The 27,972-nt window shown below is 42.5% G+C and overlaps 1 protein-coding gene across 1 annotated transcript; it reads left to right on the top strand.

The window, feature by feature from the left end:
- Nucleotides 1-64: 64 nt before the first annotated feature.
- SLC26A4 (solute carrier family 26 member 4) lies at nucleotides 65-27,581 on the top strand. The gene is made up of 21 exons (XM_083401105.1): nucleotides 65-239; nucleotides 1,248-1,415; nucleotides 1,580-1,719; nucleotides 2,097-2,207; nucleotides 3,796-3,980; nucleotides 5,279-5,443; nucleotides 6,873-7,025; nucleotides 7,559-7,641; nucleotides 8,780-8,927; nucleotides 10,843-10,956; nucleotides 12,080-12,157; nucleotides 12,360-12,455; nucleotides 14,390-14,496; nucleotides 17,370-17,439; nucleotides 18,926-19,018; nucleotides 20,007-20,102; nucleotides 21,902-22,132; nucleotides 22,825-22,879; nucleotides 24,534-24,679; nucleotides 25,917-25,997; nucleotides 26,557-27,581. Exons 2-21 carry the CDS (start codon nucleotides 1,261-1,263, stop codon nucleotides 26,578-26,580), a joined length of 2,331 nt encoding a protein of 776 aa, XP_083257231.1. The 5' UTR covers nucleotides 65-239; nucleotides 1,248-1,260; the 3' UTR covers nucleotides 26,581-27,581.
- Nucleotides 27,582-27,972: the final 391 nt, after the last annotated feature.

Below are 27,972 nucleotides of genomic sequence, written 5' to 3'. Positions count from 1 at the left end.
TGGGGCTCTGGGGGCGAGCGCAGGTGAGGAGAAGGAGGTGCGCTCGCATATTTCTTTCGAAGAAGAAGAAGAAGAAGAAGAAGAAGAAGAAGAAGAAGAAGAAGACGTAGTTCTGAGGTTCTTCGGCGCTTCAGGACCCGGACAGCGGCGCTGCCTTGGCGCGCAAGAGCGGGCTGAGGCGAAGAGGCAGCTACCTGTGGCGAGCGGTGGGAACGGAGCGCGCGGGAGCAGCTGACGCGGTTAGCGCGGATTTGGCGGGACGCGAAGGGGAGCGAAGGGAGCGCGCGGGGCGGAGGCTGAGGGGGTCTGCGGTTGGACTACAACTCCCGTCATACACAGCTAGCGAAAGCAGCGGCCAGGGATGATGGGAACTGTAGTCCCAAAGCAGCTGGAGACTCCAGTTAGGGGGAGACGGGTCTAGGCTAGACTGTGGCGCGAGGAGGAGAGGGAGGGAGGCTAGCGCAGGCTGACACGCAAGAAAGGGGCAGGGGAGAGAAAGAAAGAAAGAAAGAAAGAAAGAAAGAAAGAAAGAAAGAAAGAAAGAAAGAAGGCTGGCTCAGGGAGCTTAGGATATAAGTAGACAAAACAGAATTTGCTTCCCCCCCCGCCCTTTCCTTAAAGGAAGAGGCGCCACAATATCGTCAGAATGGCTCACCCGTGTCTCTCCATGTGGGGAAGTTGCTCAGGCTGTTCTCCCCACCCCCCACCCCAATGTGCAGAATGTTCTGGCTTTTAGGAAATAAAATAAAAAGAAGCAGAGGCCTTAGTGATCAGTTTGGGGGGTGTCTTTTTGGGGGAGTGGGTGTCAGCAGTGGCGTAGCGTGGGGGGTGCAGGGGGGCCCGGCCGCACCGGGCGCAACATCTGGAGGTTAGGGTTAGAGGGCGCAAATCCACGGGTTAGGGGGTGCAAATCCACGGGTTAGGGGGCGCAAATTACTTGCCTTGCCCCGGGTGCTGACAACCCACGCTACGCCACTGGGTGTCAGACGGCATTCAGAGCAAAATAATGGGGCTGCCTTGCCCAGAGGGGAGAAGCTGGCTGGAGGGTCCCTGAAGAGGAGCAGGAGCCGTCCGCCTCGGAAGCTCCATCCCCTGGGAAGATGCTTGTGTTGCCAGAGGCCGGCTTCACCTGGCTCTCCCAGGTGTGGGCGAGGTTCGCAGGGCATGCTGTCCTTGATGGCTGGCTGCCTCTGGAGACCGTGTGCTTAGGGGACGTTGTTCTTCTCCTTCATTGTTTCCACCTGTAGGCAGGGCAGGGACATGGCCGCAGGTGGTGGAGGCGATGGAGCCCTCCCGGATCTGAGTCGCTATGTGGTGTCCCGACCCGTGTACAATGAGCCTACCTTTCAAGAGGAGAATGAGAGGAAATTGGTGGTGCCCAAAACACTCCGGGAACGAGTCCAGAAAACGTGCAGGTGACTGATCGGCTGGCCATACATCACGGTTTGGTGGCGGGGGGCACGGGCAGGTGACACCTAAAAACTGAAAGAATCCTGGATCGAAGGAGGGTGGGCCATGGCAGGGGAGCAGGTGCATTTCACAGTACGACTCGAGCAATTTAACATTTTGTCCTTGGCAGCTGTTCAAGAAGAAAAGCCATTCAGGTAACCAAGACCTTGTTCCCTATTTTGGAATGGCTGCCTAAGTACAGAGTGAAGGAATGGCTCATCAGCGATATAATTTCTGGTGTCAGTACTGGACTTGTGGCTACTTTACAAGGTAAGAGAGATCCAGTCTTTCTCGTACTATTATTACGGGGTGAGGGGGGTGGGGATTAGAATGGGATGAAGTTGCCTAAACTCTGTCTTGCAGTTGTGGGTCACTGCCCTGATTTACTTAACCATTTTTTAAAAGACTCGTCAGCAATCTGGAAAAGTTCAGGGCTGCAACTTCATTTGGAGCAAAATAAGTTAGTATCCAGCTGAAAATCTGGCTATCTTGCAAATCGTGGGCTCCTATTTGTACATGGAACTTTGTTTAAGATGTGGAATACAGACGTCAATAATACCTGTGTAGAAAGGTACTACTTGATGTAGATATCAAAAGAGTCTATTGTAAGATTAGTCAACACAATACTTTATTTTCTATCATTTCAGGCTTGGCATATGCACTACTGGTTGCAGTTCCTGTCGGATATGGTCTCTACTCTGCTTTTTTCCCCATCCTGACATACTTCTTCTTGGGAACATCAAGACACATCTCAGTTGGTAATTATATATTTCTCATGTTACTATCGGCCAACTATTAATTACAGAATGTCAAACTTATTCAAAGCTATTGGAATATCTCAGACAGTAGTTTTAGTGGAACCAGTTTACTATTATACTTTTATGGTGGCATCTTCTTATTGTGTTTGAGTAGACTTTTATGCTTATCCATATTTTTCCACAAAGTGTAGAATTGTAGAATTGCAAGGGACCACAAGTGTCATCTAGTCCAACCCCCAAAATGCAGAAATATTTTTGCCCAATATGGGCTCGAACCTACAAACCTGAGATTGAGAGTCTCATGTGCTACCAACTGAGCTATCTTTCTGCCATGACTACTGGAAATAGCTTTGATGCCCGCATTATATGTATGTAATCTCTTATTTTGCTAGTACTACTCCTTAGCAGAGTTTTTTACAAGACATCAGGTTCAATGCCGTTTTGATTCACTTAGGTTCACACAGGTCCAAATGTAATAGTTAAGCACTTTAAACTCAGCATGATGACTGCAGCGTATTAATTGCTAATTCTATATGACAGACAGCTGTGACCATAATGCAGAAAATACACACACTCAGGGACTCTAGTTTATGATGTGTATGACAATCTGGATCTTAAATCATTTTTTTCTGTGGTAGTTTTGGGTGATAGATAATGTTAGCCATTCTCTGAGTAATAATAATAATAATAATAATAATAATAATAATTTATTATTTGTACTCCGCCCATCTGGCTGGGTTTCCCCAGCCACTCTGGGTGGCTTCCAACAAAGATTAGAAATACATTAAAATGTCACACATTAAAAACTTCCCTGAACAGGACTGCCTTCAGATGTCTTCTGAATGTCAGGAAGTTGTTTATCTCTTTGACATCTGATGGGAGGGCGTTCAACAGGGTGGGCACCACTACCGAGAAGGCCCTCTGCCTGGTTCCCTGTAGCTTTGCTTCTCGCAATGAGGGAACCGCCGGAAGGCCCTCGGCGCTGAATCTCAGCGTCCGGGCAGAACGATGCGGGTGGAGACGCTCCTTCAGGTATACTGAGTAGACCCATTGAAATCAATTAACAACTCGAGTCCATTAATTTCAAGAGGTCTGCACTGTGTATGGCTAACACTGAGCAGCACCCTGATTGTTTAAACTGACAAAACATCATCATCATTTATTATTTATACCCTGCCCATCTGGCTGGGTTTCCCCAGCCACTCTGGCCGCTCCCATACACATACAGCATTAAACATTAAAACATTAAACATTAAAAACTTCCCTAAACAGGGCTGCCTTCAGATGTCTTTTAAAAGTAGGATAGTTGCTTATTTCCTTGGCATCTGATGGGAGGGCATTCCACAGGGCAGACGCCACTACTGAGAAGGCACTCTGCCTGGTTCCCTGTAACTTCGCTTCTCGTGAGAAAACCGCCAGAAGGCCCTCAGCTCTGGATCTCATGAAACAGTGGTTTTATTATTGCTTTGGATGTTCAGTGTAATTTAGTGCTTCTACATTTTAAGCTAATTTTGTTGTTTTATTGTTAGCCGTTTGAAGCACGCTGTTAAAAAATGCTGTATAAAATATATAAAATTATTCCCAACAGGACCTTTCCCAGTGGTCAGTTTGATGGTGGGCTCAGTAGTACTGAGCATGGCGCCTGATGAAAAATTCCACATGGTCAGCAGCAACATGACAGGGCTGAACCAAACAGTTATAGATATCGCATCAAGAGATGCCGAGAGAGTGATTATTGCCAGCACCATCACTTTTTTGGTTGGCATTCTCCAGGTAAAGCAGATTGGATAAAACTGTCTCAAATGTTGCTGCTTTTATACTTTATGAAAGAACTGATGACTAGAAGAAACAGCTTCATGCTAAGCACTCACTATTTTCCTCAACTAGAGCCAAAATGTACTCAAATAATAAAGTAGAATGCAAGTTTGCTTGCCTCACATTTATTGTTCTGCACAGTTTGGAAATACCAAGCATTTGTATCCTTTTATGTCATGGGATTCGCGGGTGGCGCTGTGGATTAAACCACAGAGCCTAGGACTTGCCAGTCAGAAGGTCGGCGGTTCGAATCCCCACGACAGGGTGAGCTCCCGTTGCTCTGTCCCTGCTCCTGCCAACCTAGCAGTTTGAAAGCACGTCAAAGTGCAAGTAGATAAATAGGTACCACTCTGGCGGGAAGGTAAACGGTGTTTCCGTGCGCTGCTCTGGTTCACCAGAAGTGGCTTAGTCATGCTGGCCACATGACTCGGAAGCTGTATGCCGGCTCCCTCGGCCAATAAAGCGAGATGAGTGCCGCAACCCCAGAGTCGGCCACGACTGGACCTAATAGTCAGAGGTCCCTTTACGTTTACCTATGTCATGGGATTACAGCCTTGCATTTTGTATCTTGTCTCCTGCAGCCAGAAAAAAATGGCTTTTTAGTCTTCTTGCATTTCATTTTAAAGGTGGGAAAGCCAGACCATTAAACGAGAAAAGAGCTATTGAAAATCTATTTAAAAACAACAAGCAAGGCCTTCATGTAAATCCATACAGCTGGTCATCCTGGTACTTACTCTTAAGTCCTACACAAGTTGAGACCAGGATACGTGGAGGAATCTTTTCACCAGCTTGCCCATCTACTGAGATGATAATTGGAGGCTCTCCTCTGGGTGACCCAATAGGCAGAGGTGCTGTGGGTTAAAACTGGGAGCAGGGCCTTCTCAGTTGTGGCACCCCATTTTGGGGAGTCTTTCTGCCTGGCACCCACTTGATTGTCTTGGGTGCCACATGAAAACCTTGATATTTCCCTAGACTTTCAATTTTTAAATGGTGAGAACATTCCATGCTGCTAGTTTTATTTAATGTTTTAATTTTTTTGGCTGTTTATTTAGTTCTCATTCTTACTGGTTTTATACAACAGAATACAAATAAATAAATAAATTGCATAAACTCGAGCTAAGAGATTAAAACAGACAAAAGAAGAGTCTTGATCACTCTATGTTAGGTGGCTAAATCCTGAATTTTGTTAAAATCGTGGGCTATTCTAATGCTTTCTAACTGTTCATAAAACTATTCTGTGCTTCTTCTTTTTCCAGCTAGTGTTTGGATTTCTTCAGATTGGTTTTATCGTGAGATATCTTGCTGATCCACTGGTTGGGGGTTTTACAACAGCTGCAGCATTTCAAGTGTTCGTTTCACAGCTGAAGATAGTCTTAAACGTCCCAACCCAAAACTACAATGGGGTCCTTTCCATAATCTATGTAAGTGTGTCTTGCTGAGCTGGGGGTTGCGCTTGGCCTGATGGAACGGCTGCTATAGATGACAGTTGAGGGAGGAGACTGTTGGAGCTAGCGTTTCAGCCAAGTGGATGTTAATTTAGCTATTAGATCATTGTATGCATTTATATACAAGTGGAGCCGGCAACAAAATGCTGCAGCGTGGAGTTCTTCAGCCAGACATATCTTCTTTCAGGGTGCTCCACTACATTCCCCCTCCCTGCCATTTTCTACACCTCCCGCAACAGTTAGTCATCATTCTGTGGCCAGTGAGCATACTCATTCCTCCTTGGCTGTTTTGGGTTTAGTTTTGGTTTTGCTCCCTTGAATATTTTTTCTTCTACTTCAGACTTCAGGATTTCCCAAACATGTTGATATGTTTTTGGCTACACAGACGTTTGTTTTTTTGGACCTGAGTTTGCTGTTACCTGATACAAGTGGAACATGCAGCACAATGTTGCATTTTGGAGCACTTGTCTTTGGGATTCTGGTCAACCTGCCATGTCCACTTTGCCCCCTGCCAGCTGAGCATGCTCAGTCCTCATTGAACAGTTTTATGGGGTTCCCCATCTTACATCCCCCCCTCCTAATTTTCTTTTGTACTTCTGCAAGCCTTGGGCTTCCCCACAATACAGTGGTACTGCGGGTTAAGTACTTAATTCGTTCCGGAGGTCCGTACTTAACCTGAAACTGTTCTTAACCTGAAGCACCACTTTAGCTAATGGGGCCTCCTGCTGCCGCCGCGCCGCCAGAGCCCGATTTCTGTTCTTATCCTGAAGCAAAGTTCTTAACCTGAAGCACTATTTCTGGCTTAGCGGAGTCTGTAACCTGAAGCGTATGTAACCTGAAGCATATGTAACCCGAGGTACCACTGTACTGTGATACCACTTGCTTGTGCTTTGGTCTCCCCATACACAAAGAATGAGTTTGCTATTCGTATATAAGGTGATAAACACACTCATACAAACACAAGAGATTCACAGCACAATCACATACTTTTCTTCTAAGAAGTACGTCTGACTGAGTTCAATGAGTCTTACTCCCAGGTATAGGGTTGCAGCCTTGGCTCTTTAGTATTTGCGGCTGTAGATATTAGTAGCTGGCAGATATTAGTTTCTGCGCTTTCCTGAACCTGTAATCGTTATTGTGTCTTGGGTCTCATCTGCACAGTCATGGCTATCCCTTAAAAAAATATTGGCGGCCCTAGTTTGTTCTGGATACTGAGAATTGTTAAGAGATCCCTGTTTCTCTTACAGAATTCACAGAGTGGTTTGACAACCAATCACTCTTTCCAGTAAAGTCATAACTGGTAATATACAGCTTTAAGTGAATAGTGCAGATGAGACCTTAGATGAGAATGTGGTTTATTCAAACTGAATGGCAGCATTTCACATTGTCTTTTTTTAATTTTTAGACCCTTATTGATATATTTAAAAATATTGGACAAACCAACATTGCCGATCTCATTGCTGGCCTGCTGACCATCGTTATTTGTATGGTAGTCAAGGAAATAAACGATCGATTCAGACACAAGATCCCTGTTCCTATTCCTATAGAAGTGATTGTGGTAAGACAACTACTTTAAGCTCAAGGGATTCGATTGACAGGAGAACAATATCTGTTTTCTCTGTTCGTAGTGTCGCAATCCGCCCCAATCTCCAAGCGGTGAGAGATTCCAATGGTCCCAAGTGCTTATCTAGGGTTTGCGTTTCCTTCAGGAATAAGGCACAGGGGAGACTGCGGTGTCTTTATGATATATGGTTTATTTGCACATTAACATTCCAAAAGGGTCTTGGTTCTCCGATACTTGCAGCCTTGGATTCAAAGAGAAATCAGACATTGTTCTAAAACGTTTCTCTGAGTCTCTCTCCAGCTCACTGAGGGGGCTCCACCCATTTGCCACCTCGCACTGTAATCCCCTTAATCCACTGTAATGGCTCATCACCCAGGCTATCGCCTTGTCAGGAAGCTAGCTGGGCTATTCCAAGAATTAGAAGCCTTGATTAACACTTGCTGGATCCAGGGATGAAAGGGGTCTGGCAGCCAGTGTAACACCCTGAACTCATAACAACAACATGATGTTATTTCTTTTTATTCTAGACAATAGTCGCCGCTGGCATTTCATATGGTGTTGACCTGGAGAAAAAGTACAATGCGGGCATTGTTAAATCTATTCCTAGCGGGTGAGTGCAGATTGTTCATATATGTCAGTGGGCAGCTACATTTCAAGGACACACTAATGGCTCAGCTTTTAATAGAAACTGTTTAGCCACTTCATACATAATTTTTTATCTACATAGAATCATGGAATTGTAGAGTTGGAAGGGGCCCTGAGGATCATCTAGCCCAAGCATCCCCAAACTCGACCCTCCAGATGTTTTGGGACTACAATTCCCACCATCCCTGGCCACAGGTCCTGTTAGCTAGGAATGATGGGAGTTGTAGTCCCAAAACATCTGGAGGGCCGAGTTGGGGCGTGCCTGATGTAGCCCTTGCAATGCAGGAACTTGCAGCTGTCCCAGACAGGGATCAAACCTGCAACCTTGGCATTATCAGCACCATACTCAAACCAGCTGACACAGATGTACTCGAATGTAGGAGGGGAAAACAGCTCAGTCATGTATCAAGTGAAAGTGGAGTCAATTTGACTACATCATGTACATGTGCTAAACTCCAGCTGGCAGAATTGCACATATGGTGAAACAAAACCAGGTCCAATCTTCACATCCCCTCCCCTGCTCTGTGTATGGTAAAATATTAGAAGTAGCTGTAAGAGAAAACGCAGAGGCTGGGGTGTTGGGGCGGGAAAAAGGAGCAGCTTGGCAAATAAATTGTTAAGGTTCCAACCAACGTGAATCCAAGACATGTTTGGTGTACTTGACTGGATGGAGAGAATAACATTATTAGATGGTTGCGCACGTTGGACTACACAGGTGCATACAATTCAGGCAGTAGGGTAAACACATGGAGGCATGGCTGCGGGACAGACAAGTCCCATGACTGAAAGCACATTTCCTATGAACAGTTGGTAATGCATTTTATCCGAAGGACTTTCATGTTACAAGTGGCTTTTGGTCTTTTGGGGCTCTCCAACTAAATGACAAATATACAACGTATTTTGCAAGAAATAATTTTGAAGTGAATCTTGTCTGTTAACTCCAGGGAGAAGCACCAATGGGTTACATACCTACATCCCCAAATTGTTTCATTATAGAGTCGAAAAATGCCATCATAATAATTTGCTAGTCATAGTTGTCATGGTATTTGTAGAAAAAACACAAATGCACACACATATATATTTTCCTCCTTTTTTATATATAGGTTTTTGCCTCCCGAACCTCCAGCGGTCAGCATGTTTGGAGACATGATAGCATCTGCCTTTTCCATTGCCATTGTTGCTTATGCAATAGCTGTGTCCGTGGGCAAAGTCTATGCAACCAAATACGACTATGCTATTGATGGAAATCAGGTATGTGAAACCAAAGTACCTTACTTTTTATAAACTGTGACGCGAAAGCTGAATCTTAATTATTGGGAGGAGCACACTTATTTTTCAGCCATTGTGGTGGTGATTATAGGTGAAGTAACTTAGTGGTTCTATTAGGAAAATAAGTAATTCAATTGTCAGATTTAAATGAGTAATAGACTATTTCCCATAAGGCGTGCCGGATTCTGCCTCACTTTGTCGGTGCCCGGCGCACACCTATGACATCACGTGCATGGCATGTGTGTGATGTCACGCAGCAGGAAGAGGCCCAAAGGGACCCACAGCAGCGTCTGGAAGGCCCAATGGGACCCATCACAGCTTTAGGAAGGTCCCAACAAAATTTTGTGTATGCTCAGGCACCCAGGACTCCCCCACAGATGGCACCAGTGTTTCTCATTAAGGGTGGAACTAGATATGAAAGCAACATGGAATTGTTACCAATAACAGACCCATGTTGAACCCTCCCCCAACTCTGTATTATTTGTCCAATCCTCTTTAGAAGTCAGCCAAGTCCGTGACCATCTCTGCCTCTTGTGGGAGAGAGTTCCACAGTAGAACTATTTGCTGCATGATGAAGTACATTATTTGCCTGCCCCCAAATCTTCCAACATTCAGCTTTATTCAATATCCATGAATTCTAGTGCCATGAAGGAGGGATAACCTTTTATTCTATCCACTTTCCCATGCCATGTATAACTTCATAAACTTCAGTCATGTCACCTCTTAGTCGTATTTTCTCTAAACTAAAAAAAATAACAAATGCTGCATCGTTTCCTCACAGGGGAATTGCTCCACCCATTGATCATTTTGGTTGCCCTGTCATTTTATGCAATTCACTTAGCTGCTAGGAAGAAGTATTTCTTTCTCCATTTTTTTTTTTTAATGATTCTGCTTGAACCAGATTTCTAATGGAGCATTTATCTTTGCTATCTTTTTTGAGTAGTATATAAGAATGCATATCTGAGATGGTATGAAGGCTATTTCTATGGCAATATTCAATATATTATATCTGGAACTAGGGCAAGTACAAATTAAACAATTGGAATTGCCAAGCATTTTTTTTCCCTTAAGGCAATGAGGGTTTTTTTATTCTTCTTCCCATTGTTTCTTCTTTAACAGCTGTGTCTTTACATTTATATGTCTGTTTCCAGGAACAGCTATGCATAAGCCTACAGAGCTCTGCCATTGGTCAAGTCCTAAAAAGGAACTTGTTCCATAATTCCACACTATTTTATTTTATTAAAGATTTTCTTGATTTACAAAAGTGTGTGCAAAGTCTCTCTCTCGTATTCCCGCCCCTGTAACATTTTTACAAATCAGTTTCATTTGTTGAGACGTTAGGAAGAAAAGGGGGAAAGAGGTGGGGGGAGGTGGGGTGGGGTGGCAATGTTTCTATTTTACTTACTATATGTAGGGTTTGGTGTCAGCGTTGCTTGTGCAGGTTCTCTGTTGTTCACTTGTGTTGCTTTGGTGGTGAGAGAGGTTGGGGTTGGCCTAGGGTGTGGTTGTTCATTTGTGGTTGGCTGTGGTGGTCTTTGTTTTCATGTGTGAGTAGGGTGGGTTGGTATTTTGGATCAGGTTACCGTAGCCATATTGATTTGTATGCTGTTGGATAATTCCACACTATTAAGAAAAATTACTGCGCCTCGAATGTACCATAAAAGTTCAGCTACAACTTCATTTGATTCAGTTTTGAAACTGGATCTAGTCTTTCCCAATTTACAGTTCAAAATAATATTTATGTGTAGGAGCACTGGCGGAGGAAGAGGACTGCAGGCCCCCAGGCTGTGCGCCAGCCCCGCCCCCACCTGCTCTGCGCCACTATGTAGGAGAAAGCTTTTATTTTCCTTAGGAAAAAAATACATTGTCTTAACACCAAGATCTTCTAACCTTCCAGGAATTTATTGCCTTTGGGATCAGCAATATTTTTTCAGGGGCCTTCTCTTGCTTCGTTGCCACCACTGCTCTGTCCCGCACAGCAGTCCAAGAAAGCACTGGTGGGAAAACCCAGGTAATTCCGCTCGATCAGAATAAACAATAAAGACAATTCTAATCCATGTATTGCTTAACGCACAGTGATTCTTCGAAATCTCATTGTTACCGATTTTGTGGGTGGCGTTTCTGAATGGAAAGCCAAACGTTTCGTTGACTTCCTGGACACCAGCTTCCCTGACATAAAACGAAGGGGGCACATTAAGAGAAGACTATAGCACCTGAATGGTATTACCTTAACTTGCATGCAATAGGAACTCCATAGATAAATAAATAAATAATATCCCTGAGCCCAGATTAAATACAGTGATGTTGGGGGTGGGGGCAGTCATCTGAATGCTTCGTTGATCACTCAGGTACTAAGTGAGTATGTAGTTTAAGGGGGTTTCAAATGAAAGTTTGCGGGGCCCGTCTCAAGTAGGAACCTGGGTTTTTTGGAGGACACTGGTGGCGCTGTGGGTTAAACCACAGAGCCTAGGACTTGCCGATCAGAAGGTCGGCAGTTCGAATCTCCGTGACAGGGTGAGCTCCCATTGCTCGGTCCCTGCTCCTGCCCACCTAGCAGTTCAAAAGCACGTCAAAGTGCAAGTAGATAAATAGGTACCGCTCCGGTGGGAAGGTAAATGGTGTTTTTGTGGGCTGCTCTGGTTCGCCAGAAGTGGCTTAGTCATGCTGGCCGCATGACCCGGAAGCTGTACGCCAGCTCCCTCGGCCAACAAAGCGAGATGAGCGCCGCAACCCCAAAGTCGGCCACGACTGGACCTAATGGTCAGGGGTCCCTTTACCTAATCAGATGACCGCAAGTTCACATTCACAGTCAGTCAGTAGTACTTTAAAAAGAAAGCAGCTGCAGCTAGGAAGGACATTAAGATGCCTACAAGACTCTGCTGTGTGCATTTGGCATATTCCTATGAAAGAAAGTTTAAAAACATCCACTTAAAAAAAAAAATTTCCACTATACCACTTAGGTAAAAACTTGCTTATGGTAACTGAATTGCTTTTGAACTTGTCCCTGTGATCCCCCACCAAACAACAACAACGCACAATCCATAATAAGACTAAATAGCCTACTAAAGTCTGTTATACAAAAAGCATACATTATAGAAACTCTGTTTCCTTATTATCTAAAACATCTTTTTCAGATTGCTGGAATAATCTCAGCTGGAATCGTACTGATTGCCATTGTAGCCTTGGGGAAACTGCTTGAACCTTTGCAGAAGGTATTTTATTATTGCACTTGTCATCGCACCGTTTTTGGGTGCATTAACTTAAGTAATGTTTTAGTCCGCTTCCTGATAAACAGAAAGCATTCCCCTGCTATCTTCCTGTTCCTGCTCACACACAAAGACTAACATGCAAATACACATACTGCCTGTGTTTTCTGTGAACAATACAGGTTAATGTGTCTTTTTTTCTTTGCAGTCTGTGTTGGCAGCTGTGGTCATTGCCAACTTGAAAGGGATGTTCATGCAAATATTTGACGTACCCCGTCTGTGGAGGCAGAGCAAGGCAGATGCTGTGAGTTCTTTAACGTGCGAACCGTCAACTCATATTTTGAATTAAATGCTTACCCTTTGCTTTTCATTTTAATTCACAATAAATAAATAATTGAGAATCTCAAGTCATTGTGGGGTGGGAATAATGTCCTGCATAGAACAAATGCACCAATGTGCAGTGCTGGATTCCCTGGTTACTATGTCAGGTTTCCAAATCATTGAGGGTTCAGGAGACAAACAATTTCCTGTGGCTTCTTCTTCTGATGTTTGTACATAGACCTAGTTCTCACTGGTGTGGTACAGCAGTACTTGAGCTGCATCCACCTCAGGAGGCAGCAGTGGGGCGTTCTGCCTCAGGTGTCAAAATACCTTGGACCACCCGCAGTGTGTAGGCCCCAAGCCACTGAAGCAAAGGCCTCCCCTATGAGATTGCCAAGACAATGGTAGGATAAGCCAAGCACACAACGCCAATGGCTGTACACATGCCATGCATTTAAAGCACTTCCCTCTCCTGCAAAGAATGATGGGAACTGTAGTTCATCTCTCGAAGAGCTACAATTCCCAATTATCCTTAGCAAAATACAGTTCCCAGGATTATTTGGTGGGGGCAGTGCTGTGCTTTAAATGTATGGTGTGTAAACAGCTAAAGACAAAACCAGCATTAGGGACAAGCAATCGGTTTGAGTAAAACAAAAACAAAACTCATCCAGTGTAGACAAGGTAAGTTTCAGCAACTGGTGTTGCTCTAGCAACTGGGAAGCTCAATGTACAGGCTGATATAGCCTGGCCTCCCACTGCTGCTGGGGCTTAAGGGTGTTCTGAAATCTGTTCCTCTTAGAGAGCACCCTTCTTCATAAGGAGACCTTAGCTGCACAGTGACTTTTGACAATGGCTTGAATGCTTGGATTTCTGTGCTCTAAAGGGTTGTGAGGGGCGGCTTGACCTCTCCCTCAGACCCCAACGGGGACATTTTCACACTTGGGTAGGACTGCCATATATCTGGAATTTCCTGGACATAGCTGGGATTCATCTGCCCAAAACGGTGCCTGGGAGGCAGTGGCGTAGCGTGGGTTGTCAGCACCCGGGGCAAAGCAAGTAATTTGCGCCCCCTAACCCGTGGATTTGCGCCCCCTAACCCTAACCCCCAGATGTTGTGCCTGGTGCAGCCGGGCCCCCCCCCTGCACCCCCCACGCTACGCCACTGCTGGGAGGAATTTTCGAAAAACAACTAAAATGTCCAGGAAACCTCGGGTGTATGGCAGTCCATATTGGAAGTGTTGATTTTTTGGCGATTTTCCTAAAAAAATAGGAGGGAGATTTTGCAAAAAAAAAAATCTGACAAGGTGAGGGTGCATTACAGGATTGTCACTTTTTGAAATATGGCAACCCTACACTTGGGTTGGAATCCATCCTGAGGGTCTGTCAAGAAGATCCTTTAGAGGAAGTTCCGGACAGATTCCTTCAGGGCTGGTGATGGCAGACTCTGTTAGATCCCTCAAGTATTCAGTCAATTGTAGGTCCAATTTATCCTCCAATGAGTCAATGTCTGGCTACAAGTCAAGACTGGGCATGGCACTGGGAGATTCACATGACTCCTTTGTATAAAACAAAATTCACTACACACAGAAAAACAACCAGTTAGTAAGAAGGCTAGATTAGAATCCTTTCTGCTAACATGGTTGATTTCTGTATGGAGGGGTATATTATTATTATTATTATTATTATTATTATTATTATTATTATTTATATGAAGAAGCATGGTTTGCATGTTCCCTCTGAAATAACACTCCCTGCCATGCCTATGGGATTTCCTCCCATGTGAGATTTCCTCCCCTAGCTGCTTCCTCACATCTTCTCATTTCTCTGCTCTACAAAAGTCTGCTTTCGCTGGTTGGCTGGAATCACCCTGTCTGCTAATGGGATATGGTCTGACTTTTCTTGTGTTTTCTTTTCCAGATGATCTGGGTTTTCACATGTATAGCGTCCATCATTCTGGGACTAGATTTGGGGTTACTTGCTGGTCTGGTGTTTGCATTGCTGACGGTTGTCCTGAGAGTTCAATTGTAAGTAACAATTATACAGGCAGGGGGCAGTTTCTACCATTGCACTCCCAAGAAGACAAGTAAATAAATGAATATAAAAGAAGAAGAAGAGTGACACAAGTTACTATTGTTCTGCTATTGCAAGCGAACAGTGTCACTAGTTTTAAATTTGGAAAAGGAAAATGGAATACAAATCACGCCGCACACAGCCGAAATTACTTCCCCATAGCCTGTTACGAATGAGAAAATAGAAAATGCATAAATAGATATGATAATTTGGAATAGTGCAGACAGAACTAGGCCAAAAGGCTGTAAATAGTTTGAATCAAAACCACAGTAAGCTCCTGAAAGAAAGCATAGACAGATCTGTTCTATTCTGGTACCCCTGTTGACATTTGGTCTTCTTTGAAGTGCTCCTAGAGGCTACAATGATAATCGTAGAGGAAAAGGCTGAAGAAGAACTTTTACATTCTAAAGAGATGACCCAATCTGATGCATAACAGATTCATTTTAGTACCAGAAATCTTTGTATCAGGGCAAGGCAGTGTGGTGGTGAGGTTGGGGCAGCGCAGCTGCATTGGCAAAGCCATTTCAGAACTCCAGCGGTGATGCACAGCTCTGTCCTTGCTGCCACCCTGCCTCATCCTGGCAGTTGGTGATGCTACTGCTGTTGAGAGGGCAGCAGCCCTGCACTGTTCTATTGCATTGGCTGCTCTTTTTAAGAATTCCTGTTGTTGACATATTCTGCTTATGACGTAGAGCAGGTGTTGTGGCTCAAACTCCTATCACCCCCTCATTGTTGACTGTGCTGCCTGGAAACTCGAGTCCAGCAACACCTGTTCGGACCACAAGTTCCCCATCTCCAGTGTAAATGAATGAAGATTAGGTGGAGCATTTGGGGGAGTGAACTGAATTTAAATCAGTTCGTGCTTAGGCTAGCTCAAAGAAAGTTCAGGGGGTGTCAAACGAATGGAAGTCAACAAATAATTCAATTGCTTTGACACGCACTTTAGAAACTTGAAGTGGCTCTATTGTTGTGGAGGATGCCGGGGAAAGTATTATTCGAGATAAAGACTGAGAATTATGGTAAAATTAATAGTTAATTGTTAAAGGATGCTGAACTTGGATGTCTGAGTTGTCAGTGTGGATCGTGTTGGATCCCACCACGGAGCTCAGGAAGCCATACTTCCTTCATGGCAAAAATTATACTGTCCGGTTAATTGATAACTTATTATTATGTAAATACCAGTGGTTTAATGTTCTCCTAAGGAGCACAGAAACATGACACTACTTCTCATTTTAGAATTACAAGTTGTAAATTCTTCAGCCAGGCAGGTGGCTGTAATGGATGCTTTAAACCAGGCTTCTCAATGTGGTGCTTCCAGGTACTGTTGGACTACAACTCCCATCATCCCAGACCATTGGCTTGCACTGGTTTGGACTGGGCAGATTGGAGTTCAAGCTGGAGGGTACCAGGTTGTGGGGAACTGTTTTGAAGAAACTCTGAGCTGTGTAAATAAATAATAATAATAATAATAATAATAATAATAATAATAATAATAATTTATTATTTGTACCCTGCCACTCTGGGCCATTTGTTTCCCCAGCCACTCTGGGCGGCTTCCAACAAAGATGAAAAATACACTAAAATGTCACATATTAAAAACTTCCCTGAACAGGGCTGCCTTCAGATGTCTTCTAAATGTCAGGTAGTTGTTTATCGCTTTGACATCTGATGGGAGGACGTTTCACAGGGCGGGCGCCACTACCGAGAAGGCCCTCTGCCTGGTTCCCTGTAACTTGGCCTCTCGCAGTGAGGGAACCGCCAGAAGGCCCTCAGAGCTGGACCTCAGTGTCCGGGCAGAACAATGGAGGTGGAGACGCTCCATCAGATATACTGGACCGAGGCCGTTTAGGGCTTTAAAGGTCAGCACCAACACTTTGAATTGTGCTCGGAAACGTACTGGGAGCCAATGTAGGCCAATGTTATGTGGTCTCGGCGGCCGCTCCCAGTCACCAGTCTAGCTGCCGCATTCTGGATTAGTTGTAGTTTCCAGGTCACCTTCAAAGGTAGCCCCATGTAGAGCGCATAAAGCAAAGTATTAGGGCACAGTTTATGCATTTTGCAGAATCACACTCACCTTTCTGTATCTTTGGGAAGATTTTTCTCAGTTTTTCTACTTTTAGATGATGGTGAGGAGTTTTGTTTTTTAATACTTCTCTACTGCAACAAATTGCATTTTAAGTTGTTTCAAACTGTTTTAATATTGACTTTTATTTGTTGCAACCTGACCTGGGATCTTGGGGTGAATAATTTGTAAAAATAATAACAACAAAGAAAAATTGTGTGTCTGTGAGAAGGGTATAAATCCTGTTTTTTTATGGGTTTTTATTCAAACACCTATCCAAAGTGGAATAATCTAGGGAAAGTGTTACCGCTTGATTTCGCTGGAGGTGTAAACTGGGGCAAAAAAAAAAAGACTCAAGAAACATGCTTGCTGCTCTACCTGTTTTGTGCAAACAAATTGGATCATGGGTCACAGAACATCAATGCTCTGGTTGAGCTTTAATTCTAAAGTGTTTCATGATCCTCCGTCATAGCTGGCTGTAAAGTAAGACAACATGGTAGTCCACAAACAACAAGGAAGCCAGAATAGTTGTCCTCATAAAATCAGGTTTAAGAACCATTCCACTACTAAAATAAGTAAGTCCTTGTCAATTCACATGTAAGGATTTTTAAAAAAAATACTTTCCGTGTCTTGCTATCTAGCTTACAGATTAAGTAATTAATATCAGTTCAGCCAATGTTTACTTGCAACAAACTGTTCTGTATAATACATTAATTTAACATTAGGTTATGTACTTTGATCAATGTTTTGTTTTGTTTTTGTCAGTCCTTCCTGGGGTAGCCTTGGCAGCATTCCTGGCACAGACCTATATAAGAACATCAAAGAATACAAAAATGTAAGACTTTCTAACAAGTTAATATTTCATCAGATTATTATTTTTTTAGAGTTGCTTGGAGGTTTACTGGTCTTCATCCTGCAGTGATAGGATGGCAATTGTTCAATTGTTCAAGTATTATAGTGAGGAAGGGAAGTCTTGTTGGATGGGGTAGAAATGCAGTGATCCATCTAGCTAGCTAAATGAAGGGCATTGTTGCAAAAGATGAACTGGTATTGCTTGCATCAACTTTTTTTTGCACCATGATTTGTGATTTGAGTGGAGAAACGTCTAGATTCCCTGCATAAAGAGTTGCGGGGTGTAGGGATATCGCGGAGTGGACAGTGAGGTCCGGAGGGAGCACACTCTCTACCAGCAGGCAGCCATAGTCTGCCTGCACGTGTGACCCTGGGGTGCAGGGAAACCCGCCCCCCTCAGACAAGCCACGGCTGTCGGAACATCGTCCCCTAGAATCATAGAATCATAGAATCATAGAGTTGGAAGAGACCACAAGGGCCATCGAGTCCAACCCCCTGCCAAGCAGGAAACACCATCAGAGCACTCCTGACATATGGTTGTCAAGCTTAAAGACCTCCAAAGAAGGAGACTCCACCACACTCCTTGGCAGCAAATTCCACTGTCAAACAGCTCTTACTGTCAGGAAGTTCTTCCTAATGTTTAGGTGGAATCTTCTTTCTTGTAGTTTGGATCCATTGCTCCGTGTCCGCTTCTCTGGAGCAGCAGAAAACAACCTTTCTCCCTCCTCTATGTGACAGCCTTTTATATATTTGAATATGGCTATCATATCACCCCTTAACCTCTGACCTTTTGCGGTCTCAGTAGTCAGCGGTGTCCTGTCTGTAACCTTTGTCCCTGATACCTTTTGTCTCCTTCGTCATACACTGTGCATGGGGAAAATGACGCTGTGGAAACAGATGCCAAAATAACTTTGTACCACCCCAAGATCTTGGGACGGAAGATGTGTAAAGGTCACAGCCCAAAAATGTATCTGCCTAGCTTGCACATTTGTCTAGGAGGCTCCACAGGACTGGCAGTAGCTTGCTTCAGCCCACCTGTGCGCAGCTCACATGATGATCAACACCTGTCTTGGGCCTTCACTTCAGTGGGGGGGTGTGCCCTCATTCTTTAAATATTTAGAATCCTTCTTCTGCAATAAAGTACACTTTTTTGTACGAGCAACTGTGATGGAATGGCCAACCCATCGCCTAAATGGACCCATCCCCTAAGTTTCTGGTAACCTTTCAGTGGATAAAACTGCGCCCGATGACTTTGCAACAGGCCTCGGAGAGGAGATCTGTGGTATTCCAGGAGCCCATGTAGACAGAGGTGAAAGGTAGGCTGTCAGGGAAGTAATAATGTTAGCAGAGTGGTTAAAAGGGATCAAAAGGGGGAAAGGAGTCAATTTAGCAGCCCGGCACTAGCAGAGTGGCAGAAAAACCCACACAAATCCGTGCTCATTTCAACTGAAAAATGGTTTCTGTAACAGGTGGTTGAACCAGAAGGAGTGAAGATTCTCAAATTTTCAAGTCCAATCTTTTATGCTAACATTGATGGCTTGAGAAGCAGCATCAAATCCACTGTGAGTAGCCTGTGATATTTCTGAACACTTCCTATGTGCAGGAGCCACAATCCAAGTATGGATGGAGGAGAATTTCATTTGGCCTGCATCTTAAGCAAAATGACCTAATTCACACATCTCAGACTAATGTAGCAATTAACACTTAATTATCCTTCAGACTTCACGCATCTGTGAATTTATATGATATAGTTCTCAGCTCAAAGATGTACCAAAATGCATATTTTAGAACAAAGTAATACATACATAGAGATAAAATACATATTTTATTGTGTATTTTGTTATAAAATATATACTTACCGTATTTTTCTGTGTATAAGACGTCCCCATGTATAAGACAACCCTTATTTTTTGTTGAGCTTTTTTTTTGGCGATTGCCCCATGTATGACAAGATATGACCCCTTGTATTTATTATTTATTGTTGGTTTTTTGTATCTTTACTATAGATCTCATTGTGACTATCTTTGTGTATGTATGTATGTATGTATGTATGTATGTATAAGACAACCCCCCATTTTTTATTCAAAAAATATAATTTCTTACTCATTTCTTACTCAAATACATGGAAAAATATGGTGTGTATTATTTAAATACAGATTTCTTAAAAAAAAATATCCATAGATTAATCCATAGATTAATGTGGAAGTGGAATTGAATTGACTTATGAATAACTACCTGCAAAACTGACACAGACTGGAAATAGTGATTTGTCCATCTCTAAAAACAAGACAGGGCAGAATCACCAGGGACAGTCTGAAGAAACAGGATGTGTTAAATTTGCTAAAGCTAAGCAGGTCTGATCTAGACAGTGTCTCAATTATGCATACTGCTTTGAATTCCATAATGGAAGAAAGGTGGGATAGCAATGGAATTTTTTTTAAAGACAATGCACTTAAGCCCATTGATTTCAATGGATTGTGGCCAGTGTTTTCCCCCCCTCTCAGCTCACCATTAACACAAATAATAGAATATATTTGTTCAATTCTGCAGGTGGGATTTGATGCCATGCGGGTATATAACAAGAGGCTAAAGGCTCTGAGGAAGATACAGAAGCTAATCAAGAAGGGAAAATTGAAAGCAACCAAAGTAAAGTATCATTATTCCCTCTTTACTCCATGGTTCAAAGGGGTTTAACATAAACAATGGGCCTGAAATATAAGCGCTGGTTTTGTATCTGCCTTCCTGTTTTGTTTATGCAGCAAGAATGCAGCAAGAAATTACTAATATTTGTAACAGGAAACAGGAAATCTAAATGGGAGGTGGTGGATCAGAAATTTGATCTTGCCTGGAAGATGCTCTGTGACTAGCATAACCTATGCTAGTGGTTTCTGTTGGTATAAAAATGGAGTGTTGTCTGAGAGAGACCAACTCTGTTACCAAATACATTTTCTGGACAACATCTACTGCATCTATCACTATGTTTTTCTTGAGCAGAAAAACAGGGAGTTCTGGCAGAATGAACAGAGACAGAGGGGCAGACTTACAGACAGAGAGCATTGCTACAGTACTACAAGAGCTGGAGCAAGCAAGTCAGGCAACCAGGTTAAATTAGAGATCCTGGGATCAGAGCTAGAAGGTAACTCGGCCTATGCATGTCTGCTCCCAGATATGTGAGCATAGGATAACAGTGTTAGACACATATGGATAGAGTTCAAATAGAAGAGCAGGTCCCTTTTCTAACCTGGCAAGTGAGAGGATCAGCAACCTCAACTTTACTGGCTGGTTCAAGAGTGGAATCTCGTCAATAAATAAAAATAAACAAATAAACCTTTATTGTCACTATACCACCTGTGTAAAGTGAAATTAAACGAGGCCCCCCCCCTACAATGCAATGGGTCTGTAGTCATTTAGGCAGTTAATTGCTGTTTTCTTTGGAACTGGGACAATGGAGGCTGCTTTCAAACATGATGGTACACAAGCAGTCTGCAGGGAGATGTTAAAAATCTTGTCAGGAGCCCTGCTAATTGATCAGCGCAGTTTTTTACCACTATCCCCAGCACCCCACCTGCGCCAGCAGCTTTACTGGGATTCACTGCCTGCAATGCAGCTTTCACTTGATGGTCATATAGAATAAATGGCTGAGAGTTTATAGGCTGGCAGTCAGGAGCCTTGATACTTGATCTTTCTACCTCATAGCGGGCAAAGAAGATGTTCAGCTCCTCTGCTAACACATCATCAACCTTAACTGTGTTCCTTGTATCGCCCTTGTAGTTGGTTAGGTGCTGCAGTCCCTGCCACACTTGTTTCGTGTTGTTATCGGCTAGGCAATTCTCCACTTTAAGCTTATATTGTTGTTTTGCTGCCTTAATGCCTTTCATGAGCTTTGTTCTTGCCTCTCTGTACTGTATATGTTCAATGACAATTTGTTAACTGATGAAATAGAGTCAGGATTGTGCTCATCTACCTGTACATAGTGGAGACTGGAATACAGTGAAGGATCTACGTTCCTGAGAATTTCAACATTTATATCTCCATAGTTTTTTCTGGGCACAGAATTTGATGTTTGCTTGTTTGTGTAAACAACAGGTTGTTTCTGACTCTGTCATGCTTAAAGGAGGCTCACTGGAATCAATGAATTTAAGTCAATGAAGACTAACTTATGTTGGAAACAGCCCAATGATTTGTTTTCCTTTTTTTCTGGCATGCAGTATAGCAAATGTAATTCTTTTATGCAATTGTGTGTATGATATGTGCCTATACGCATAAACACAATATGACAGTTAAATAATTGTGGCTTCAATATTGAGTCCCAATGCCCATTCGGGTCATATATAAAGAAAACCTGAAAGACGGTTTAAAATATTTTATTAGGGTGGGGGGAGTCTACAGTTTTGTTTGTTAATCAGAATTTTGCTGAATATACTATGATTTATTTTTTTAATCAGAATGGTATCATCAGCGATTCTGGTAGGACTAATGAAGCATTTGAATTTGATGAGGACCCAGAAGATCCTGAAGACCTTGATGTTCCAACTAGAGAAGTAGAAATCCAGGTGGACTGGAACGCAGAACTCCCCGTCAAAGTCAATGTTCCCAAAGTGTCTCTTCACAGTTTGATTTTCGACTTTGGAGCTGTATCTTTCATGGATGTAGTAGCAGTGAGAGTTATGAAAACAGTAAGAATATTTTATCACCTTATTAAAAAAAAAAGTTTTAAAGAACATAATAATTTGAATTTATGGGATTGCTAGATCATTCTGCGATTCATGTGCAATATGCGGGTTTTTCTGGCTGAAATGGTTAGTGCTCCTGTTGACCTGTGGAATAGTGAGCTGCGCTAATAGCACAATTGCCCTTTCTGTTGCTGTGGAGTATTTAGTTGCCTTAATCCCTGCATGGGATGAAACAGATAGTGGTGGTGATGGTGTCAAAGAAAGCAATCATACATTTTATAAAAATTGTAAATAGCAGGTGTGTGGGGACTCAACCCCAATTTGTGACTATGAGAAGGAGTGAGGGGCTTAAACTCTTTGTTCCCCACTGTAAACGTGATCCACAGTAACTGTCTCCTTCCACCTGCAATTTGCAATGGAGGAAAAGCTCTCCTTTCCAGTTGGGGTATGGTCCCCACACCTGCTGTTTACTTTTTGAAAGACCATCCATACAGTTGTCAATTGGGCACACAATTGAACAAGTCCTAATTGCCTGCATGGCCCTAATAGATACCACTGTGTATTAAGGAGAGGCCTATTTCGTTCTACACTAACTGTGGGCTGAAATGTGATGTCAATCAGTTCTAGAAACAGGCTACTTACAGAAAATGGCCTTGAGAATACATTTAAGATAACGCCAACCTTTTTCTTTTCAGATTGTCAAAGAATTTGAAAGGATTGATGTGAGAGTGTACATCGCATCACATTTAGGTAAACAGATATCAACCCATTTGCTAACAATGGACTGTGTTCATTCAGAGTAGCAAACTAAGTGCAGAAGACGCATAGCAGAGTGTATGCTTTGCAGGCACCATCATTGGCATAGCAATTCCTGGTAGAAAGGACTGGTTTAGACAGGACTCATATGGCAAGGCTGGGAAGGTTCTCTGCCTGACACCACTGAGTACTTCTGACAGTTGGAGTAAGTAGTGGACCAGTTGGACCAACAGCTTGACATGGTATAAGGCAGATTCAGATTCATATAATAGGGAGGTGTGGGTTTCCTCATGATTCTGCATACTGTATTTTTCCATCTATAAGACGCCCCCATGTATAAGACGCCCTATTTTTGCGGCAACAGCCAACCGCACCACCAGTCCACCCTCGCCACTATCTGTGTATAAGACGGCCCCTAATTTTTGACATTATTTTTTAGGGAAAAACCCTAGTCTTATACATGGAAAAATACAGTAATTACTGAGTATTTTTGCAGACCTAGTTGGAGTGAACAGCCTTTTGATGATAAACCAACAGAAGGGAAACAAAGAGACAGCCTCTACTAGGGACTGGTGCATTCCTAGCTTGGAAAGGAATATTTTCGCTCTCAGAACAAAATTAGACATGAAGTCTGGACATCTGTGACTGGATCTCCTGTTGTTTTGAAAAGATTGCTAGCAGCCACCAGTTTGTGGGGAGAGGCAGAATCCAACCAGGACCATGGCAGTGAGAAATGACCTGGCATACTTCTTTCCCATCTGATGTTTTCCTGATTGAAATAATCTTCAAGCTGCTATTTATCAAAGGGGACAAATAGCAGATACACTGACTGTCACACAAGGGGATCTGCAGCCCCATGCAGATCTTGCACACGATGTCTGCAGCCTATCCTGACTGTTGGAAAGGAAGTGGTATCAGAGGCACATACATGCACCTTTGGTGGCAATGCCTGATACTAACTGAATTTTGGAACTTAATAACTAATCTCATTGGGGTAGTAATCATTAAGGAGATAGACCCTGCAATACAGATTAGGGTTTTGATCATACAGTAAGCTCTCAACTTGCATGGGAATTATGTTCCAGGGATAGCGCCTAAAGCCAAAATCACATATTGCATAGTCAAAACACATTATGTGCAATGGCAAATGGGATTGCCAAAGTTTTTCCCTTGGTGCCCACCCTTTTAAAAAAATATTTTTTTTATTGCCAGTTGTGTAAAACTGAATGTGCACAAGTTAAATGCATTTAAGTTGTGAGTGTCCTGTAAATGCTTATTTTTCTATGGAAAGATTTGTATAAGGGTCCTGTAAAGACCAACTTATTTACTAATCCATATGTATTATTATATGGGGTAGAAGAACATTTCTTTTTGTCTTTGATTGTGGCTTTTGTGTGAGTTTAATAAAATACAGTAAAAACAGCTTGATGCATATAGGATGAGGAGACATTGAAAATACTATGAGAGCTATTATTTATTTGTTTGTTTGTTTGGTTATTTATTTTTGTGGGAGGAGGTTGGGTGTGAACTTATAATTTTGCTAAAAAGGGGAAAAATTGAATAGGTTCTGCACACTGTGATGTTGGGGTAGATCTGAGTATGCGATTTGCTTTTTATTTGGTTGTTGTTGCTGTTTTCAACTCTTCAGAGCACATTATCAAAACACTGGACCACTGTGCATTTTTTGATGATGCCATTCAAAAGGACATGTTTTTCCTGACTGTACATGATGCCGTACTCCACATACAGAACCAGAGCATGCAGAGAGACATCCAGGATCCTATATTTGAAAAGGTAGGGAGCAAACATAACTTTGTTTGCATTAATTTATTTGTACTGGCTTGGAGCCTAACTTTTGTGAGTAGAGAGCTCCATTCATAGAACAAAACTTTCTTATCTCCTCCTTGCATTGGAGCCCCCCACCCCAATGCCCCTCTAAACCTTGTCCTTTGAATCGGAGGACCCTTCAGGGCAGCAAGGGGTCTGGCCAGGACTCCCACCTTGCATGAGTGCAAATGTCTTTTTATTCATACCTTTGAATCCAAGCCACTTTAAATAAACCTCGTTTCATAGGAAAGGCCAAAATCCACAAGGAACTAGGCTTGTTCAATAAAGAAAACATCAGTTATTATTTATTTTCAAAACCTATACCTGGCTTACCTAAAAATGTGCAAAGTGTTTGTATGATAAATGTGTGCTTTGTATAAGAATGTCATAAAACTTATCTATCTAGTCCAGATGGTACGTTGCAAACATTTATGAGGAACCCTTCCTGATTCTGTAATATTTTCATTTAGTTAGCCTCTAAGGACCAGTTCAATTACAATCTTGTGGACATACCATTGATAGTATTGTCATACAGTGGCGTAGCGTGGGTTGTCAGCACCCGGGGCAAGGCAAGTAATTTGCACCCCCTAACCCGTGGATTTGCACCCCCTAACCCCCAGATTTGCGCCCCCTAACCCTAACCCCCAGATGTTGCGCCCGGTGCAGCCGGCCCCCCCTGCACCCCCCACGCTACTCCACTGTTGTCGTCACAAGCTACTTCAATATTGTTTGTTATTGCTGTCTCCAAAACCTTGAATTCAACATGGTTTGTTTGTTTTTTAAATAAATGAATCCCTTAGACTTCACCCATAGCTCACCGATATTTTTAGAAATCATGAAAACGGATTCAGCATTTGTGCAAACTTAACCAGGTCAGCAAAGTCATATTTAGGGAATAAAAAGATATGACATCAGAGCTCCTAATAGCTTCATCTGAAGGCTTCAGTGATTGCTTTTTATTCTATTTCTTCAGATGAACCCTTTCACTATTTTATATTTGTATTGGTTTACTGAAATTATTCTGTATTTCGTGTTTTTCTTGCAAATCATTCAGGATGCCTCTGGATTTGTGATGCGATATATTCATACGATTAAATAACTAACGAAAAGTATATCAGAGATTTATATTTAGTCCCTTAATCAACTGCATTGTGGTACATTTCCTGTCTACACATTCATAACAACTCTTAACATTTTGGTCCAGATTTCACTAATGCAGGAGTCAAAGGAACCGATAGAATTTACAGAAACAAACCAGAATGAAGAGCTTGATGTTCAGGAAGAGGTATGTTTTACATTAGTACAAAGCATTATGTATCCCCCCCTTTTTTTTACATAAAATGATGATAAAACATACAGTGCCTGTTTAGTAAACACACCAGATACCTGTGTACCAAGGGGGTGCTAGCTGGTTGCAATATTGCCTTGGTCATACATGATGACCTTGAGGTTTAATTTTGTCAACTGGGCAGGAGAAATGGCTCTGGCTTTATAGCTTGTCTAAAATAGCTCATCATCTCAGAGGCCATGATCTTCCAGGAGCTTCTACATATCTTCTGTTCACTTCTATGGAGCTGCTCACAGGGGTGTTTCTGGAGATTGTTCTTACATTCATAGAGTAATTAAAGGCTAATGTACACCACAAACTTAAGCAGGGTTAATAGGAATATCTAACAGAGATCTTTTACGGGATTCTTTGGGGGAAATCATATATTTGTATGTTTGTAATATAGTACAAGTGTACAATATAGTATGCGTATGTAATATTGTAAGAGTTTTGAAAATCAGAAGTTCATTTCGGAAATAATGTTTCTCTCATTCTTTTTTAAAACAATTCTCACCAGGCTATGCGCAGGCTTGCTTCATGAAGGAAGGATATCGAATTTATCGTATCTGTGAACTCTGGCAAACCGGAAGCAATTTTAAAAGCATATTTATCATGGAAACAATTAACTTTGCACTAGAAGAAAATATTTATCTTATGCTACGGGTGTCTCGGACTCTAATTTGTCTTTTTACATAGTATTCTTGATTAACATTATTTGGTAAATTTGTATCCAAATTACTTGGGAAATGGAAAGATCATTATAGATGTAGCAAAACTGGCTCCCAGCTTCTAAGTGAAGAGGACACACACACAACTGTATTTGCGTCCTAATTTTATTCCAATGTACGTAACCGAAAACAAGAAGCAAAGAAAGAAAGAAAGAAAGAAAGAAAGAAAGAAAGAAAGAAAGAAAACAAGAAAACAACTTGATATGAATTTGAAAGACATCATCATCATCATCATAGACTTTTATTGCGCTAGCCATAGGCCATGGCATCATTCAGAAAAATAACAAAAGGAAAAACAGCAATAACCATAAAAATCATCAGGCACCACACATACAAAATAAACCTCGGTCACAACTACTAAGATTGTTTGCTGCATAAAATAGAATAGCAGAGGATTCTCTAGTAAAATGTGCCAAATTAAATATCTGAATCCCCTTTGCAGTTGACCCCTATTTTATCTAGTTCTTTCCTTCTGATCTTCTTGGCTGCCAATGCAGAGAGTGCTACTTTATAAGTTACAGAGTCATCAGTATCGCTCAGCAGCCATTTCACCCTTTCCACCCTATTCAGGTGAGTTCCATTAGGAAATAGGGGTTTTATGAATCGGTTTCTTGGGTCTATGTATAACGGGCACTGCAATAAATAGTGGCACAGGTCCTCCACACAGAGTTGCCCACACAGAAAAAGTCTCTCTTCATAATATACCGTATTTTTCGCTCTATAAGATGCACCAGACCACAAGACGCACCTAGTTTTTGGAGGAGGAAAACAAGAAAAAAAATATTCTGAATCTCAGAAGCCAGAACAGCAAGAGGGATCGCTGCACAGTGAAAGCAACAATCCCTGTTGCTGTTCTTCTGGGATAGCTGCGCAGCCTACATTCGCTCCATAAGAAGCACACACATTTTCCCTTTTTAGGAGGGAAAAAGTGAGTTTTATACAGCAAAAAATACGGTACTTTGCTGTAGCGTCCATCCAAAACTGCCAAGGGCATCGATTGGAACCATAATTCTGTGAAAGTGATTCTAAGCATGGCAAGTGGGAGCTTTGACAGGTAACTGGCGTGGGTATGCTCCATTTTAATAAGTGGGTACCATGGCGAACTGTTGGTAGAAGCCATCATGGTTAGATCCTTTTCTGTATCGGACCTAAAGAGACAATCTCTTAAGTGCCTCTTGTCCATCTTCATTGGATTTGGAAGACAA

The sequence above is a fragment of the Podarcis tiliguerta genome (assembly GCF_965153285.1).
Source record: "Podarcis tiliguerta genome assembly, chromosome: 10".
NCBI lineage: Eukaryota > Metazoa > Chordata > Lepidosauria > Squamata > Lacertidae > Podarcis > Podarcis tiliguerta.
The sequence above is the reverse complement of the archived record's forward strand: the minus strand, read 5'-3'. Positions and strand labels throughout refer to the sequence as shown.